At 51.0% G+C, this 14,775-nt stretch overlaps 4 protein-coding genes across 4 annotated transcripts; 1 reads left to right on the top strand and 3 right to left on the bottom strand.

The window, feature by feature from the left end:
- Window positions 1-673: 673 nt before the first annotated feature.
- On the bottom strand, window positions 674-1,288 carry ColSpa_05909 (uncharacterized protein; the record flags this gene model as incomplete). The annotated part of the gene is made up of 1 exon (XM_049272121.1): window positions 674-1,288. One exon carries the CDS (start codon window positions 1,286-1,288, stop codon window positions 674-676), a length of 615 nt encoding a protein of 204 aa, XP_049128078.1.
- A 150-nt stretch (window positions 1,289-1,438) lies between these two features.
- On the bottom strand, window positions 1,439-2,401 carry ColSpa_05908 (uncharacterized protein; the record flags this gene model as incomplete). Its single annotated transcript, XM_049272120.1, has 1 exon — window positions 1,439-2,401. The coding sequence occupies one exon, from the start codon at window positions 2,399-2,401 to the stop codon at window positions 1,439-1,441; it is 963 nt and encodes a 320-aa protein (XP_049128077.1).
- Window positions 2,402-3,260: 859 nt separating this feature from the next.
- Window positions 3,261-4,277, top strand: ColSpa_05907 (uncharacterized protein; the record flags this gene model as incomplete). The annotated part of the gene is made up of 1 exon (XM_049272119.1): window positions 3,261-4,277. The coding sequence occupies one exon, from the start codon at window positions 3,261-3,263 to the stop codon at window positions 4,275-4,277; it is 1,017 nt and encodes a 338-aa protein (XP_049128076.1).
- A 4,745-nt stretch (window positions 4,278-9,022) lies between these two features.
- Window positions 9,023-11,448, bottom strand: ColSpa_05906 (repressor of RNA polymerase III transcription maf1; the record flags this gene model as incomplete). Its single annotated transcript, XM_049272118.1, has 5 exons — window positions 9,023-10,126; window positions 10,182-10,674; window positions 10,737-10,786; window positions 10,837-11,207; window positions 11,268-11,448. 5 exons carry the CDS (start codon window positions 11,446-11,448, stop codon window positions 9,023-9,025), a joined length of 2,199 nt encoding a protein of 732 aa, XP_049128075.1.
- Window positions 11,449-14,775: the final 3,327 nt, after the last annotated feature.

Raw genomic sequence — 14,775 nt, 5'->3', positions numbered from 1 at the left:
TATGCACAAGGGAACTTTGAGTCCGAGGTGTACAAGGCTCTGGAGAATGACGATCCTGTGAAGTCTATGGAGAACCCTGCCACATCTGTTTGAGTTTATGCGGGGAGGCGTGATACGTATGCTCGTAGTTGCTTATCAGGCAGAGAGGAACCCGGGCATCACTATAACAATGATGCAGATGACCCTCCTTTCTTTCCCTTAATTTAGACCCTTCTCATTTACAATAAGCTATTCTCATGTACAAGAGCTTGAGAATTCGGACCTTTTCCTTCCCTTTGCGCTCCCCTTGTTCGTGCTCAGCTTTAGGTCGGCTGGCCAAGCGTTCCAAGGCCACAAACTCGTCCCTCAGCAGAGCAAGGTCATAGGATTGAGACGTCTATAACGTGTTGGCTGTCAGACACCACCTCAGCACATTCTTTTCGGACAAAACACGATGTATCAGGTCCTGGTTCGAATTGATACATTACCCCTCGACCTGCATGATAGAATAACACGTGTTGTATTATCCTTAGTTATACCAGTAATATGTAATGTGATGTGTAAGTGATGATAGTGTGGAAAATCTATCGTACAAGAACTTCCGTTTGTGCCATTGCAAAGCTTGCTAAGCGGGTAGTTCTTTCTATTCTATTGTAAGCTCACGTATTTTTACTTGCGATCACACACTGTAGTCCTATTCCTCCAACTGCCAGGCTGGTGCCGTTTGCTTCGTGCGAGGGAAATATTCGATAAGGCGTGTTTGATCACCACTTTGAATAACTACCTTGTAAGTCTCGCGGACATTATCAATGCAATCACTGGCCCGTGATGTGCTAACAATATGAGCTCCTTCCCACAAGCCTGCAGCAGCCGCCGGTGATTCGGGAATCAATCCGGTAATGACACGAGAGTTGAGACTACGCTTTTCGAAGCCAAATTGCATGATTGGGAGCTGACCGGGTTTCAATTCGTTTGATGGATCGCCCAAAAAAAGACCATTGAAATCAAGAATCTGACGGCCGCGGAGCATGCCTTCAAAGTGTTCCTCGATAGGGAACTCGTCGTTTCCTAGAGACTTCTTCAGACACTTGAGCCAGTCGCGTGCGCGAACATTCTCTCCTTGCCTGTTTCTTTTGGCCAGGCCAACGACAATCAAGTCAAGCGGCCCGGCCGTAGCGAAATCGTATGAATAACTATGCTTTCGCAAGTAGAGGTCGACGAAAAGAAGGTACGCGAAACCGCGCTTATAAGAAATCCACTCCGCATACCAATCGTTGAACATGGCTTCGGCCGCATCGGTTATATCCATCCTGATCCGTGGGTTGGTGAAATAGCCCTGTAGATGATCGTTGATACTTTGGATCAAGAAAGTTTTCCCCCGGAAGCCAAAGCGGTAAGGCAAATAGGAGGAATACAATTCCGCAATTCCTTGGTCGTGTCAGTATCCCAAACCCAGAATTCATTGCAGGCGCAAGAGATGAAAGATACCTTCAATGAACCATTCGTTTTCGTGCCCATCCTCTTCTGGGTCCAAGGCGGCAAAGCTATGTACCATTTCGTGCGTGAACAGCTTGATTAGAGCGTCGTCTGTCACGTCACTGCTTCTATCATCGTATTCCAACATGTAGCTTGCATCGAAGCCGGTACCACCAAAGCCGATAATGGATTTTCGCAAGAAAATGCGATACGGTTTACCCGACGACTCGAAAAAAGCCGCCATCTTCGGGAATAGGGCGTTATTGTATGCCTTTAGACGGTCGAGATTGGGGGGAAGACTGCCAAACCAGTAGCAGGCAGAGAACGCGCCATCGTCTCCAGGAGACACCTCAGGAAAGCTTCGAACAGGACCGACCATATAGACGGTGTCCCGAATGATTCTAGAGTGATCAACACGAACAAGTGGCTTGGTACCCTCCCCATAGCTCCACACGCATCTCGTAGACTCTGGTGCGTCGGCTGGTACGTTCCACTTTACAACGATGGTGAAGACTTGATCGGATATCAGCTGTGGCAAAAACCAGCTACCAGAACCGTGCAGTCCTCCCTGATCGCGGCGGAGATCGATACGTGCACCCAGAGGTGTTCGGATGTCTACTTTGCGCGGAAAGACATCGAACTGGAGTATAATGTTGCCCCGGGTTTTTCGAGTAAAAAGCCAATGCTGCTTCTTGTCACGGCCTTGAGAAGGAAGATCCTGAAACCGGACATGGAGAGGACCTTCATCATCTGTCGATCTGATGTCTTTCTCCTTGAATGGATGCCCAGATACATTGCCATAAAAGGTGTTGAAGATGAATACAGGCTCTTGAGCCTTGAATGACGGTAACTGCAGCCGTAGGAGCACTGCGAGGCTACTAGCACCATCCGCATCAAAGCGCGGTGTGAGCTGAAGAGAATAGAGCGGGTGTGATGGAAGCTGCATTGCGCCTCACGATAGATTGCAAACCGATGTAGATTGCACAAGACTGGACGGATGGATAAACTATACTTGCGTGTCGACATAGACTTCAGGTTATATGGTTATAATGTAGAGAAGCTGATTGCGCCAACTTTCCACGAGTTGCTTATCACTGACTTGATCTGTCAACATTAAGGTTGACGCGGCGTACCTCAATGTGGAAGGTGAGACACCAGCGGGCGGGGTTTGCGGCAAAACGGCAGTATCTGTTTGCAAAGCGCACACGTACTGTAATTAACGTAATGGGCGTACGCTTCCATGGATAGGGGTCTTTCTGTCAAGGTAATAAGGGTAGAGTAATTACGTGCTCGCCGAAGTGGAGAATAAGCCTGGAATACCAGGCGCTCGGGTCAGCTAAGCCTGAGCAACAACCGCTCAGTTCCAAAATCGGATGAGGAAACTCTGGATGTCGCTTTTGAGGTTGTGTTCTGCGAGTCACAGCCCTGTGCAAAGTCAGGTGCGCCTAACATGTTAAGGCTCGATCACACTTTGATAGGCAGCCCGCAGATCATGTGATCATGCATCAGTGCAAATTGCGACCAATAGATGTTGTTATCAACCGTGTTGTATCTAAGTATAAATATGCGTGTCAGGCTGAGCTCCTATCACCTAAGCTTCATAACCACCCCAAGCCTATCAAGTCTTCCCATAAAGTACCTGCCCATGCTTCCCCTCTTCTATATCTCTCTCCTCCTCCCTCACCTTGAAAGTCCGCCCCAGCAACGCGTTGACGCAGTATTCCGGCGTTTTGGCCAAAGACTAACGAATCCGACCGGGCATCCCCATCAACAACCGACGACTAAAGATTTCCGCAGTCCCCAGTATGTCTGACCCCGAATTTTATACAATTGGGTGGATATGTGCTCTTGTCACCGAATATGTGGCAGCGCAGGTCTTTCTAGACGAAAAGCACGACCCTCCCGAGTCTGTTTCCGCCCATGACAACAACGAGTACACCCTTGGTCGTATGGGCAGACACAATGTCGTCATTGCTGTTCTGCCTGATGGCGAATACGGCCTTTCACCGGCAACTGCGGTTGCACGGGATATGCTGCACTCCTTCAAAAATGTTCGAGTTGGCCTGATGGTCGGCATCGGCGGCGGCGCTCCAACGACCGATTTCGACCGTGATATTCGGCTAGGAGATATTGTAGTCAGCTCCCCCTCCGACGGTCGCGGGGGTGTTCTCCAGTATGACTTCGGCAAGACAATACAAAATCAGGAGTTTCAGACAACAGGCTTCTTGAATCAGCCACCTGAAGTTCTCCGAGCGGCTGTGAATGGTTTAAAGGCCGAATTCGAGCAGGAAGGAAACAACTTTGAAAGAGTCATCAACAAGGTCCTGGAAAACAAACCGAGACTACGTCTAAAATATGGACGGCCACCTTCTGAGACGGACAGACTCTTTCGTAGCGATGTGGTCTATGACCCCAATTGTCGGGCTGAAGACATCAAGCCAGAAATGCTGGTACCCCCAAGAAACGAGCGCACCGAATTGGACGATGATCCGGCAGTCTTTTATGGACTCATAGCATCAGCAAACCGCTTAATGAAGGATGCAGTTGTTCGAGACAAACTCGCAAGAGAGGAAGGGGTGCTCTGCTTCGAGATGGAGGCTGCTGGACTCATGAACCACTTTCCATGCTTGGTAATCAGGGGCATATGCGATTACTCCGATTCTCACAAGAACAAGGATTGGCAAGGTTACGCAGCCATGACAGCAGCCGCTTATGCAAAGGCTGTGGTATGTCGTCTCCAGCAGAATAGACTGGAGAACCAGAAAACAATAGCAGAGGCCATTGTTATTAGTAAGTGGGGCTCAGAGGTTGCAGCAGTTTGAGTCGTATTTTGATCCAGATACATAGTGGAAAGTGTCAAGGAAGACGTCTCCGAACTCAAGGATCAGATCAACCATGACATACTCAACAAGCTGCGTGTAGTCGAGGGTGCTCAGTACGACGCATATCAAAATCAACATGAACCGATGTGCCATCCAAATACAAGAGTTGACGTACTTCGCGATGTTCAACTTTGGGCTAGAGACTCGAGAAATTGCGCACAGATTGGCCTGGGAGCGAGAGACTGGACACACTGGTTCAAACTGCGATACCGTTGTTCCTCTTTGCCGCAATTGCCTGCCGCTTTATCCAAGACGACCTGTTCGGCAGTCCGGAAGACCAACTGTTGAACCTCATCCACACTGCTGCTACAGAAACTGGAGTCACTGATAAACTGGTGGAGATATACCGTCCAGTGTTGCAACGATTCCAAGCTAACAGAACTCGGCAAGAGCAAAGTGTTCTCTTGAGGAAGTTCAAGAAGATCGTCGGCACACTCATTCTTCTCGAGGAGCCGTTATCAGTCAATTCAATAGCCAGCCTACTGGGCTCAAAGACGACCGAGATTGATAGCATCCTGAACCCATTGAGGTCAGTTCTTGAAATTCCCGAGGAACGGAACTCCGAAATCAAACTCTTCCACCTGTCTTTTCGCGACTTTTTACTAAGTCCACTGGCCAGAGATTTCTCGATAAACATGAGCCAGACGCATTGGCAAATCGCCCTAGATTGCATAGACCTGCTTTGCAAAAAAGAGTACTTGCATTACAACATGGGCAGTATCAAACCGGCAGGCCATCGATCGGCAATTAAACATGATGCTTTGCAGAAAACTTTTCCTCCACATGTACGGTATGCTTGCCTTAATTGGTTCTTCCACCTGGAAAAAGCTGGCCGAAGTCTCAAAGACAATGAAAAAACCTATGAGTTTCTCCAAGTCCAATATCTTCACTGGGTTGAGGCCCTTAGTATCCTCGGAGAGACAGTCCGAGCTAAGCAAATGCCTGAGCAACTAATCCCTTTCGTTGACGTAAGTTTCCTGATGATCCCTACTATCATCTGAACGCAGCCTTATAACAAGCAACAGCCTGCCCAAAGAAAACTACTGGAATTTCTGGAAGACTCGAAGCGGTTCGTTATGAAACATATCACAACATTCAGTGAATTTCCGCTTCAACTATATTGGTCAGCGCTAGTATTCTCTCCTGGTAGTAGCTCGGTTCGGAACGCTTTCGTCGACAGTATTCCGGCATGTATCACGTTCCAAAAGCCGAACAAACCCGACTGGGATCCTCCGGTTCAAATCATCAAGCCTGACGATAGAGGGTCTCTTTTATCCGTTGCGGTTTCACCGAACTCGAGCCTCCTGGCGTTCGGCACTAGCAGCGGGCATATCGAAGTATATTCAATAGATACTGGGACCCTTTTGAAAGTCTTGAGTGTATACCTGAATTATTCCAGGGCGAGTTTCGGCTCAGTCACCTTTGGCAATGATTCCCAGCAAATAATATCAGCGTATGATAGGAGTGTGTACATACACGAAGCTGATACACGCGAGTATTTGCGGACTTTCAGCGTGTGTGAGCGGGCAGGGGTAGTTGAAACCGACGTTTCCTACGATTCAGCCATGATTGCAATAGCACGTTCCGACTACACTGCCGCGTTGTGGGCGCTTTCCACAGGAAAGAGGTTGCAGCTGTTATCCAACGACCACACCGAACCCGAACCACCATGGCGCCTCAATTCCATCCAGTCTTCCGTCTGTTTCTCTCCAGACTCTCAAACTGTTACTACTTCGTTCAATGGAAGAATACAACTTTGGGATGTGTCGACGGGGCATTGCTTACGTACATTCCGGACGGACGCGGACGTACTGAACCCAGTTTTCTTCGTACCCACCACCAATATCCTGGCAACTCGGCAGAGAGGCGGAAAGATCAGCATTTTGGACACTGATACAGGCCGTTGGACGTATCGGACTTCGGAAACGTGGGACACAACTGGTGCCATGGCCGTTTCTCACGACGCTAGGTTCGTTGCATGCACCAGCCCCGTGAACAAAAAGTCCATCTCACTTTCATTGTTCGATACCGGCGAACACTACCAGTCTCTGGCCCTCCCCAAAACCTCAAGCAGCGGAAGAGCCGGTCTTTCGAGCGGTAGCAAACCAAGACAGGTGATTTTCTCACCTGATGGAAACTTTTTGATTGCTATGACAGATACTAGCGCTGCTATCTGGTCCATGTCCATGATACAGCAGTCTAGAACAAGAGACAAAAGCGAGGCTCGATCAACGATGACGCCAGAAGTTATATCTACACAAAGCTGTTTCATTCATTGTCTTCCCTCAGCGGAAGAGAAATTGTTGGTATCGACACACCGAAATGGCGAGGTCAGACTATGGTCATCTCAAACGGGCGAGATGGTCCACGTCGTTGAAGCCCTCGGAGGCAGGCTAGGGCTCAGGGATGTGGTCTTATCGTCCTATTCAAATCACATCTTTTCATCTCATCAAAATAGCGTCCGGAATATGCGGGAGCCCAAGGTCCTCCACCTAGTGAAGCCTCCTGCTACATCTTTCCATGATCCTACTTTCGGAGAAGGGTCTGCGGTCTTTTCCGCCGATTCCCAATCCTTTGCTTTTGCTTCGTTTCAAGAGTTTAGTCTTTGGAAACTCGACGGAGGGAGGCATTTCTTCGATTCTCCATTTAGCGGACTTCCCATGGCCGTAACAGCGGATTGGAAATCGGCAGCATACACAACCAAAACACCGACTGGTTCGGACAAATGGGGTGATCCAACATGGAACTATAAGATCAGGTACTTGAGCATTGAGACAGGTGTGTTTGTTGACTTCTCCGAGGGGGAGGACGAGATCGCATCTTTGGCAATCTCTCCAGACTCGAAATGGGTAGCCTCTGTAGCAGGCCGCCAAAGGGAGCTTGCGATCTGGTCAGTCGACGCACGCAGCCATCACGTCTGCTATGGCCACGAAACTCGAGTCACTTCAATTGCCATTTCGAACAAATCGACTATGCTGGCATCGGCTGACAAAGCTGGAAACGTACGGCTATGGTCAATTCCCTCCCGTCATTGTACACAGATTTTGGAGATCGGACGTAGCCTCAACACATTATCCTTCACCCCAGACGATCTATTCCTGAAGACAAACTTTGGCAAAATTCTCATCCACAGACCATCCAATGCACCCAGCTTGGAAAAGCTTACATTGGACGATCTGGAAGTGGAAAACCTAGCCGCCATTTTTCGAAAACCTTGTTGGCAGGGCTATGGAATGGACATCAGCGGTAAATGGATTACTTGGAATGGCGTCAACATCATATCATTACCGACGGATATTGATGCTTCCTTGCAACTGAACTCTCCCAGCTACTACAGCCACGATTCACAATACGGGGTGGCTGTGGGTGACTCTGTTGTTGCATGGATTAGCCCGTCCAAGGAGCTTTACACTTTAGGTTTTTCACAGGGCATGGAACCGTTCGACCTTGTTTGATGTCAGGTTCGAGCCTCCTCAATAGCCGATGATCACTGAACACCTGAGTAACGGCTGGGGTCTATACGCAGGCTCAATAGTGTATGGACACTGAAAGGTTGTTCAAGACTGCAGACCATAACAATCGAACTGTGGACAATGTCCCAAAACGATTGAGACGTAATACCATAGAACAGTGCAGCAGATGCCAATCGGAAGAGATCGGGAACTTTATACCCTTAAGTGATCGATTGAAGACTAAAAGAGTTACGTAGGTGCTGTTTCGACGTAATAGAGCCTGTTCCCGTGGTGGAAGGAAAAGCAAGTCTGAGACGCAGGGCAAGTCTAATCTCACAAGGCTTCTTGAGAAAGACCGAGAACGAGAAGTTTCAAGCGATTCCACCTGATAAACTATTATTACTAGCTTAACCAGTATCACAACCATGAGTCATCTTACCAAGGACTTTCAGGACATTAGTGACGAAGAACACGCAGGATTTATAACCGTAGAGACTTAATATCATACCCTTATTACTTTCAACCATCCAGGGAAAGTTACGTAGCCCAGGACCAGTGTCTCTTAGCAGCCAAAGCGCTGCCATTAGGGGATGCCTTTAGATCAATACCGACACGGCTGGGCCCATGTACGCTCCTGACTTTGAGCAGGACACCCAGTGACGTTCGTCTTTGTGACCGATGCTTTATTCCTAGTCCGCCGGCTACTATGCATCTTACTACAGACACAAGTAGTTGTGCTGAGATTTAGGTTGTTACATCTCCAACCGATTATTGCTGCTAGGCAAATCCCATGAAGTGCAGTAACAAAGACGGGGGAGCTCTTGCTTTGTACTCTCTCGCCCCGCAAGTTCTATAGAAACACTCATGCCAGCGTATACTTGTAGTGGGGGCTTGAATCCGAAGAAGTGGGCAAAAGCTGCAAATCTGGCATCTGGCCTACGTGGGTATATATGCCCCCAAGCATCAGTCAAGCTCCAACAAACACCATGTGGCTTCGTGTCAGAACGCAGGTTATCAAAAAAACGAAGTTGAAATCTAGAGAGGTCATCAAATAATATAACACTGACCGCTTGAGCGGTCTCATGACGGGCATTATCATGTGAAACTACAGTATCTAGCCAAATATTTTACTCCTGCGGCAAATGCAACGTTGCCGTTAACCCAAGGGTTTTGTCCCCCTTCTCCCCAAAAGGAACGACCGTGACGCCCGCTTGTCCCAAAGTAATAAAACACTTACACCCGGGAGTCTCTGCGGGAATCTCTACGAGAATCCCTCCGCAACAGACTCCCTACGTCGTGCAGCTTGACGTTCTCCATCGGCTGCGCACCGCGATCCACCCGACCCCACCCGGCGCCCCAAGTCGGGAACACGCCGGACGCGACCGGGTCCAGGGGCATCTGCTCGTCAGCGGCGCCCATACTCCGCCCATATGCTGAGGAGACGCCACTGTTGCGAATACTCATAGGGTACTCATCCGTACCGCCAGTGCTGCTGTTTGCGCCCCGTTCTTTCCTCCTTTTGCGCCAGATCCGGGACTGACTTCTTCTCCGGCGCTGCTCCTCGGCGAGGAGGACAGGGGACGTCATGATACCGACCCGGGTAGCTTTGACGTTGTTGGCGCGGGGGTAGTGGAAGCCCGCCGGTTGGCCGCCAGAAAACGGGTTCCACTTCGAGCTTTGGCGAGGGTAGTGTGATATGCTGCCATTGCGGCCGCGGTTGTAGGAAGTCGGGGTTTCGCCGGCCAATTCTTCTAAGGTCATGCCCTTGGTCTCCGGGATGAGCAGAGACGATAACATGCCCAGGAACATAAAGAGGGCAAACAACTCCAGGAGACGGTCGAGCCATGGAGCGCAGTGATCGCCGTGGCAATCGCCCGGAACGTCTTTGGCGAGCAGAGGAATGCTGATGACCTGCGCTAGGATCGCGCCGACCTTACCCATTGCTGCGGATATCCCGTGCCCCGTAGAGCGGTACCGCGTCGGGAAGCACTCGCCAGGGACGATGAAGGTTGTGGTGTTTGGGCCGAAGTTGAAAAAGAACTGGCCGATGACGTAGATTGTGATGAAGACGGCGTCGGAGAGCTGGTGAAGCATGAAGCCGAGGATGCAGAAAATCACGGTCAAGACGAAGAAGCCCATAATCTGGATGGGCTTACGGCCGATGGTGTCTATTGTGAACACCGATGTCCAGTAACCTGGGATGGCGCCGGCACACGCCAAAATGATGAGACCGACTGCCTGGTTGTGCAGTCTTTCGTAAAAGTTGTCGCCGTCAGCGAAGCCGATAGTCTGCAGCACGACAGTGCTGTTCAGGCCCAGGCCGTAGAATGCCAAATCCTATCCAACGTATTAGCTGGTTTGTCATGTTAATACCTGCATCAGCCTGACTCACCAGAAAGAACCACGATAAGGCAGTACCCATTAGCATCCTAAAATGCTTCCATTGAGAGAAGTACGCCCATGCATCGGGCCAAGACGCGGCAGGTGTATTGTAGGCGGGGCCAGTTTGCTTCTTCATCCTTGCCTGCAATTCCGGATCATAATCCCCCTTGGACTTGCTCGCCATGTACGCTCGGATGTCGGCATCGGCCTTTTCGACGTCCTGTTCGACATCAAAGGTGTACCGGGGCGTCTCGGGAATCGTGATTCGGTAGTACAAGGCTATGCAGGCAGGTACCGCGCCCATGCCAACAATGATGCGCCATGAGCGGTCAGCGGCCAGTTGGCATCGATCATGGCAGTCGCTGAGAGTGCGCACGTCCATGTATGAGTCCTTGAAACCTTCGGCGGTAACCAGCGCAACGACAGCAGCACCCAGCTGGCCCATACCCTGCATCGAGAAAACGGCCGCGATCATGGCTCCTCTCCAGCGGGTCGGCGCAAATCTGAGATACATGTCAGCTCCGGCAATCACAGCGGTAGGATTGTGACTTGTGATGGGACTTACTCTGAGGTAATGACGGAACTAAGTGGGTAGTCACCACCAATGCCAACGCCCTGGATTATTGTCAGCGCGCATAACTCTAGCTCGTGACCAAGATACTTACCATGATGACCCTCCAGAATATCATGAGTCCGGTGAAGCTGACTGACTGACTTGGTGAGACGAGCGCAGCGCTCAAGGTCGCCAAAATGATGATTCCGAGTTCCACGCCGTACATCCTTCGTCTGCCGAACACATCGGCCAACCAGCCGAAGACGACCTGGCCGATGATGATGCCGGCGCTGGTCGATGCTTTCAGAGCCGAGTTGACGGAACTCGGTAACTCGCCATTATTGCCACCGTACCCGTGTGCGGTCTGATTGGGAGGTCCTTGCCAGAACACCACGCCGAGCAGGGTGGTGATGAGATTGATGGCAAAGATGTCGTACGAGTCGAGAAAGAACCCAACACCCGCAACCAAAATGGCTCTCACATCTGTAGAAGATAAGTCAGTCTAGAGTTGCAGTTGACATCACAAGCCTGGCGTTGACGAACGGTACAAGCCAAAGGGGACCTTGTCGATCTCGCTCAGTGCCAATCTTCTCCGTAATGAGGGATCTGATATGTGTGAATAGTCGTTTGCAAAGTTGTGAAAGGCCTTGTTGCCTCCGTTAGTCCGTCGGTGACCCCGGTCAGCGGCGGACGGGGTCATCGGCGGCGGCAGCATGTCGTCCATCTCGGGGATCTAGCGTTGTCGAGAGCTCGAGCGGCGAGCGAGAATGTTCGCGGTGGCAATATTGCCCGGTCTATGTCGCAATCGTTGGCCTGGCTGCTGCCATGATGGAGTCCCCAAAGTCCGTGTGTAATTGGCAGTGTTTGTTCAACCAGATCTCTTTTCCTAAGGTCAGGTTGCCTCGTTCCCCACACGCAGCCTTCAGGAAATAAAACTGTGTCGTCGGTATCGGAGGCGGCTATACTTGGATATCGTAAGACAAGACGTTGCAGCTGAGGTTGTAGGTCGTTCACAATCACGGTCAGAGTTTAGACGGCTCAGCCATGGACGCACGGGAAGGAAGGGTGGTGGGGGTTTAAAGGGAAACGCCTTAGGGTCGCAGAGACGCATGCTACTGGTGTCCCGTGCGATCCGTCGTGCAGGACTTCGGTGTCCTGCGTAATGGGGCGAGGAGCTGAACATGGATTGACAGGGGCTCCGCAAGGCAGGCAAGTAGCAAGGGGATGCTGACCAGGGAGGGGAACAGAGGGGAGCCGTCCGTGAGACGTGGCCGATTGGACGGCGGAATGAGTGGGAAGAGATTCCGGGCGTAGCGAGGTCCGTGTGCAGCTGGCCTTCTTCTCCTGAGGGGGTAGGCGACGTAGGGATAAAGAGTTCGAGAGCAGCCAAGATCTGGAACTGTTCATTAGCAAGTGGTAAACGGACTGGTGCGGAAATTCAAGTTGTGAGGCTGGAGTTGGCATAGCCTTGTAGGCGATGGTAAGGTTTAGCAGCAGAGTGGTTCGCATCTGTCACAATGTTGCTGGCCAACATAGTCCCGGATCCGGAAAGACCACACACACAGTCCAAGAAGACAGGGCTGGAAAGGTGTCTTGGCCCGGGTAGAAGAGAGTTTGCAGGTGTTTGGGGGGAGGGTCAGAGATCCGACGCTGAAGAACAGTGTCTCAACCCGCCGCGCTAGAAACTTCGAACGATGCAAGATTCAGATAGACTTTTTTGTCTCTGTCAGAATTGTCGACATGCCAAGCAAGATGCCGACCGTTCCATTGACACAGCCGAGGCCGAGCCTTTCTGCAAAAGAGAACCCACGGTGAAGATGCCGACATGGCGCGACAACGGCGAAAGCTCCGTATGTATGCCACGTGCGGGAATTGACGGCCGATACTGTACCGCATGAACGGCGATGTCGACGGGGGTTCGCCAGGGGGGACGGTGAAGAAAAATGGCCCCCAACGTTGATTGCTGGCCCCAGGTCGTCGGTGAAGAAGCTTTCGACAGCGACGAGTTGCTCCGCTTGGCCCCGGCCAAGGTACGGGTAGCAGATGATCCTATGTAAGCAAGGTAGCAGCACTCGGCCCCAGCGCTGGCTACCTTTCTATGAGATGAAGGACGGAACGTAAATGCTACATGTACGGACTTTGCATACCATACATAGTACTATACTATGTAGTATATCCAGCGAGAACCCCCACCCCTTGACGGGGGTCTGTCAAGTCCCAGACATGAATGCAATTGCTGCGCATTTGGACAAGGCAGGTGCAGACAGAACGGACCCACTCATTTTGTGGCTGACCCACTCCACCCAGCTTCAACGGTGCGAACGTGCTTTCCTTCTTCATCCGTGGGACACTGGCAGGCAAGGAAGACGCAAAGGCATTTTTTATGCGGTGGTGACTCTTCCTTTCGCCCCACACACACTCACTTGGCAAGCCGCAAGGGTGCTCCTTCTAGAAGGGCGCTGGAATGCCGGCCACACGGAACCCTTCTTGACGCAGACCACCAGCAGATCTGTCCGGATTGGGCGCGCGTCCGCTGCTGACGTTGGAGGCGTCCTTCCTCCCGTCGCTTTTTTTTTCTTTCTGCTTCCTCCTTTATCTGTCTCCTCACTCTATCTCTCTATCTGCGTCTCTCTTTCTCTTCTCTCTCTTCTCTCTCTTTCAAACTGAGAGGGGGTTCATGATGCCGCATAAAACACGTTGAAAACGACTCTCTTGCTTTTATGTGCCGGGCTAGGAACTGTGTCTGTCGCCCTTTAGTCTCAGCTCTTCCACAATAGGCCGGGCCTAGCACCTTTTTTGGTGGCCTCCTTAAAAGTAGTCAGAATAATCCTGTCTTGTCAGCCAGGGGGATTTGGCCCATTTTCTCGGGGAATGACTCTCGCTCGCCTCATAACCAGGCGATGACAAGCCCCCCACACGGCCTCCAGATCTTCCAACTCTCTCGCTTGGGCCCACCGAACAGGGTCTCCGACAGGGATCTCTCAAGCCAATGGCAGGGATCCCCTCCGACACGTGGAACCCTCGATACCGAGGTCACCCTTCAGCATTCAAATGGAAGGAAACCGTATTTCATTACATTACACACCAGTTGGCCGACGTGTCTCTTGGCGATATGCCGGGAGGTGTGTCGGTTGACAAGAACGGTTGGCACGAGGTACGACATCTGCAAGGGTATGGAATCAAGTTACACATCCGACGCGATCCAGGCTCGCCCGCACACTTGGGCCGAAACCAACATCATTCGTCTGTACATCTGCACGCCAAAGGCAAAGAAATGCCCTACTGTTGGTCTTTGCTCTGAATCAGAGTTTCGTTTCAAGCTGACTCTCTTGGATAACGGCCGTCAAGCAGTCGAGTCGTCCACCACAGTACGATTCCTTTAAATAGCCGACCTTTATATTAATTTGCCCACATCCTATTCATTTCATTTACTACAAGACTTTCAGTCTAGGTAGAGGTTGCCGTTGCGCTCCCTTGTTTGGGAACTGCTCCGGACGAAAGAAAGCTGAGTGCTGAGTTTCTCCGGTATATGCGAACCTCCCCGAACATGGAATGCCCGAGCCCTTTTCCCATTCGCCGTCGATGGGCGTTCGAGGACTCAGATTGCCAAATCGAGGGTCGGGATGCTCCATTGAAAGATTGCTTCCTAGCTACGCGTTGTTGACTCCATGTTGTGTCGTACGTCCAGATGGTGAAGGTATCTGTTCCGCCAGTCGTACAGTGTCCACCGGCAACATCATGCTCAATTGCCTCGAAAGTCTTGGCTCCGCGTGGCATTTAGGCATGGAGGGGTCGACTTGAGAATCACGAATGACTAGTCTGCCTGCGGGCGCCGTGGACTCTGGTCAAACGCAAAAGAATAAGCTGATCCACAGTACATTAGGTAATGCGGCATTTGTTAGCATGGGCCTCATTCCGGATATATGTCGCCCAAGTCAGACTGCACGTCATCGAGAAGTAGTACCGCATGATCCAATTCCATTTTCCCCCGTCTTTTTCCCCGTATCGCTGAGTTGTTGAAAGACTCCAGTCATGTTGAAACAAAACAATC

This window comes from Colletotrichum spaethianum (assembly GCF_022836535.1).
Source record: "Colletotrichum spaethianum MAFF 239500 DNA, contig13, whole genome shotgun sequence".
Classification (NCBI taxonomy): Eukaryota; Fungi; Ascomycota; class Sordariomycetes; order Glomerellales; family Glomerellaceae; genus Colletotrichum; species Colletotrichum spaethianum.
The sequence above is the reverse complement of the archived record's forward strand: the minus strand, read 5'-3'. Positions and strand labels throughout refer to the sequence as shown.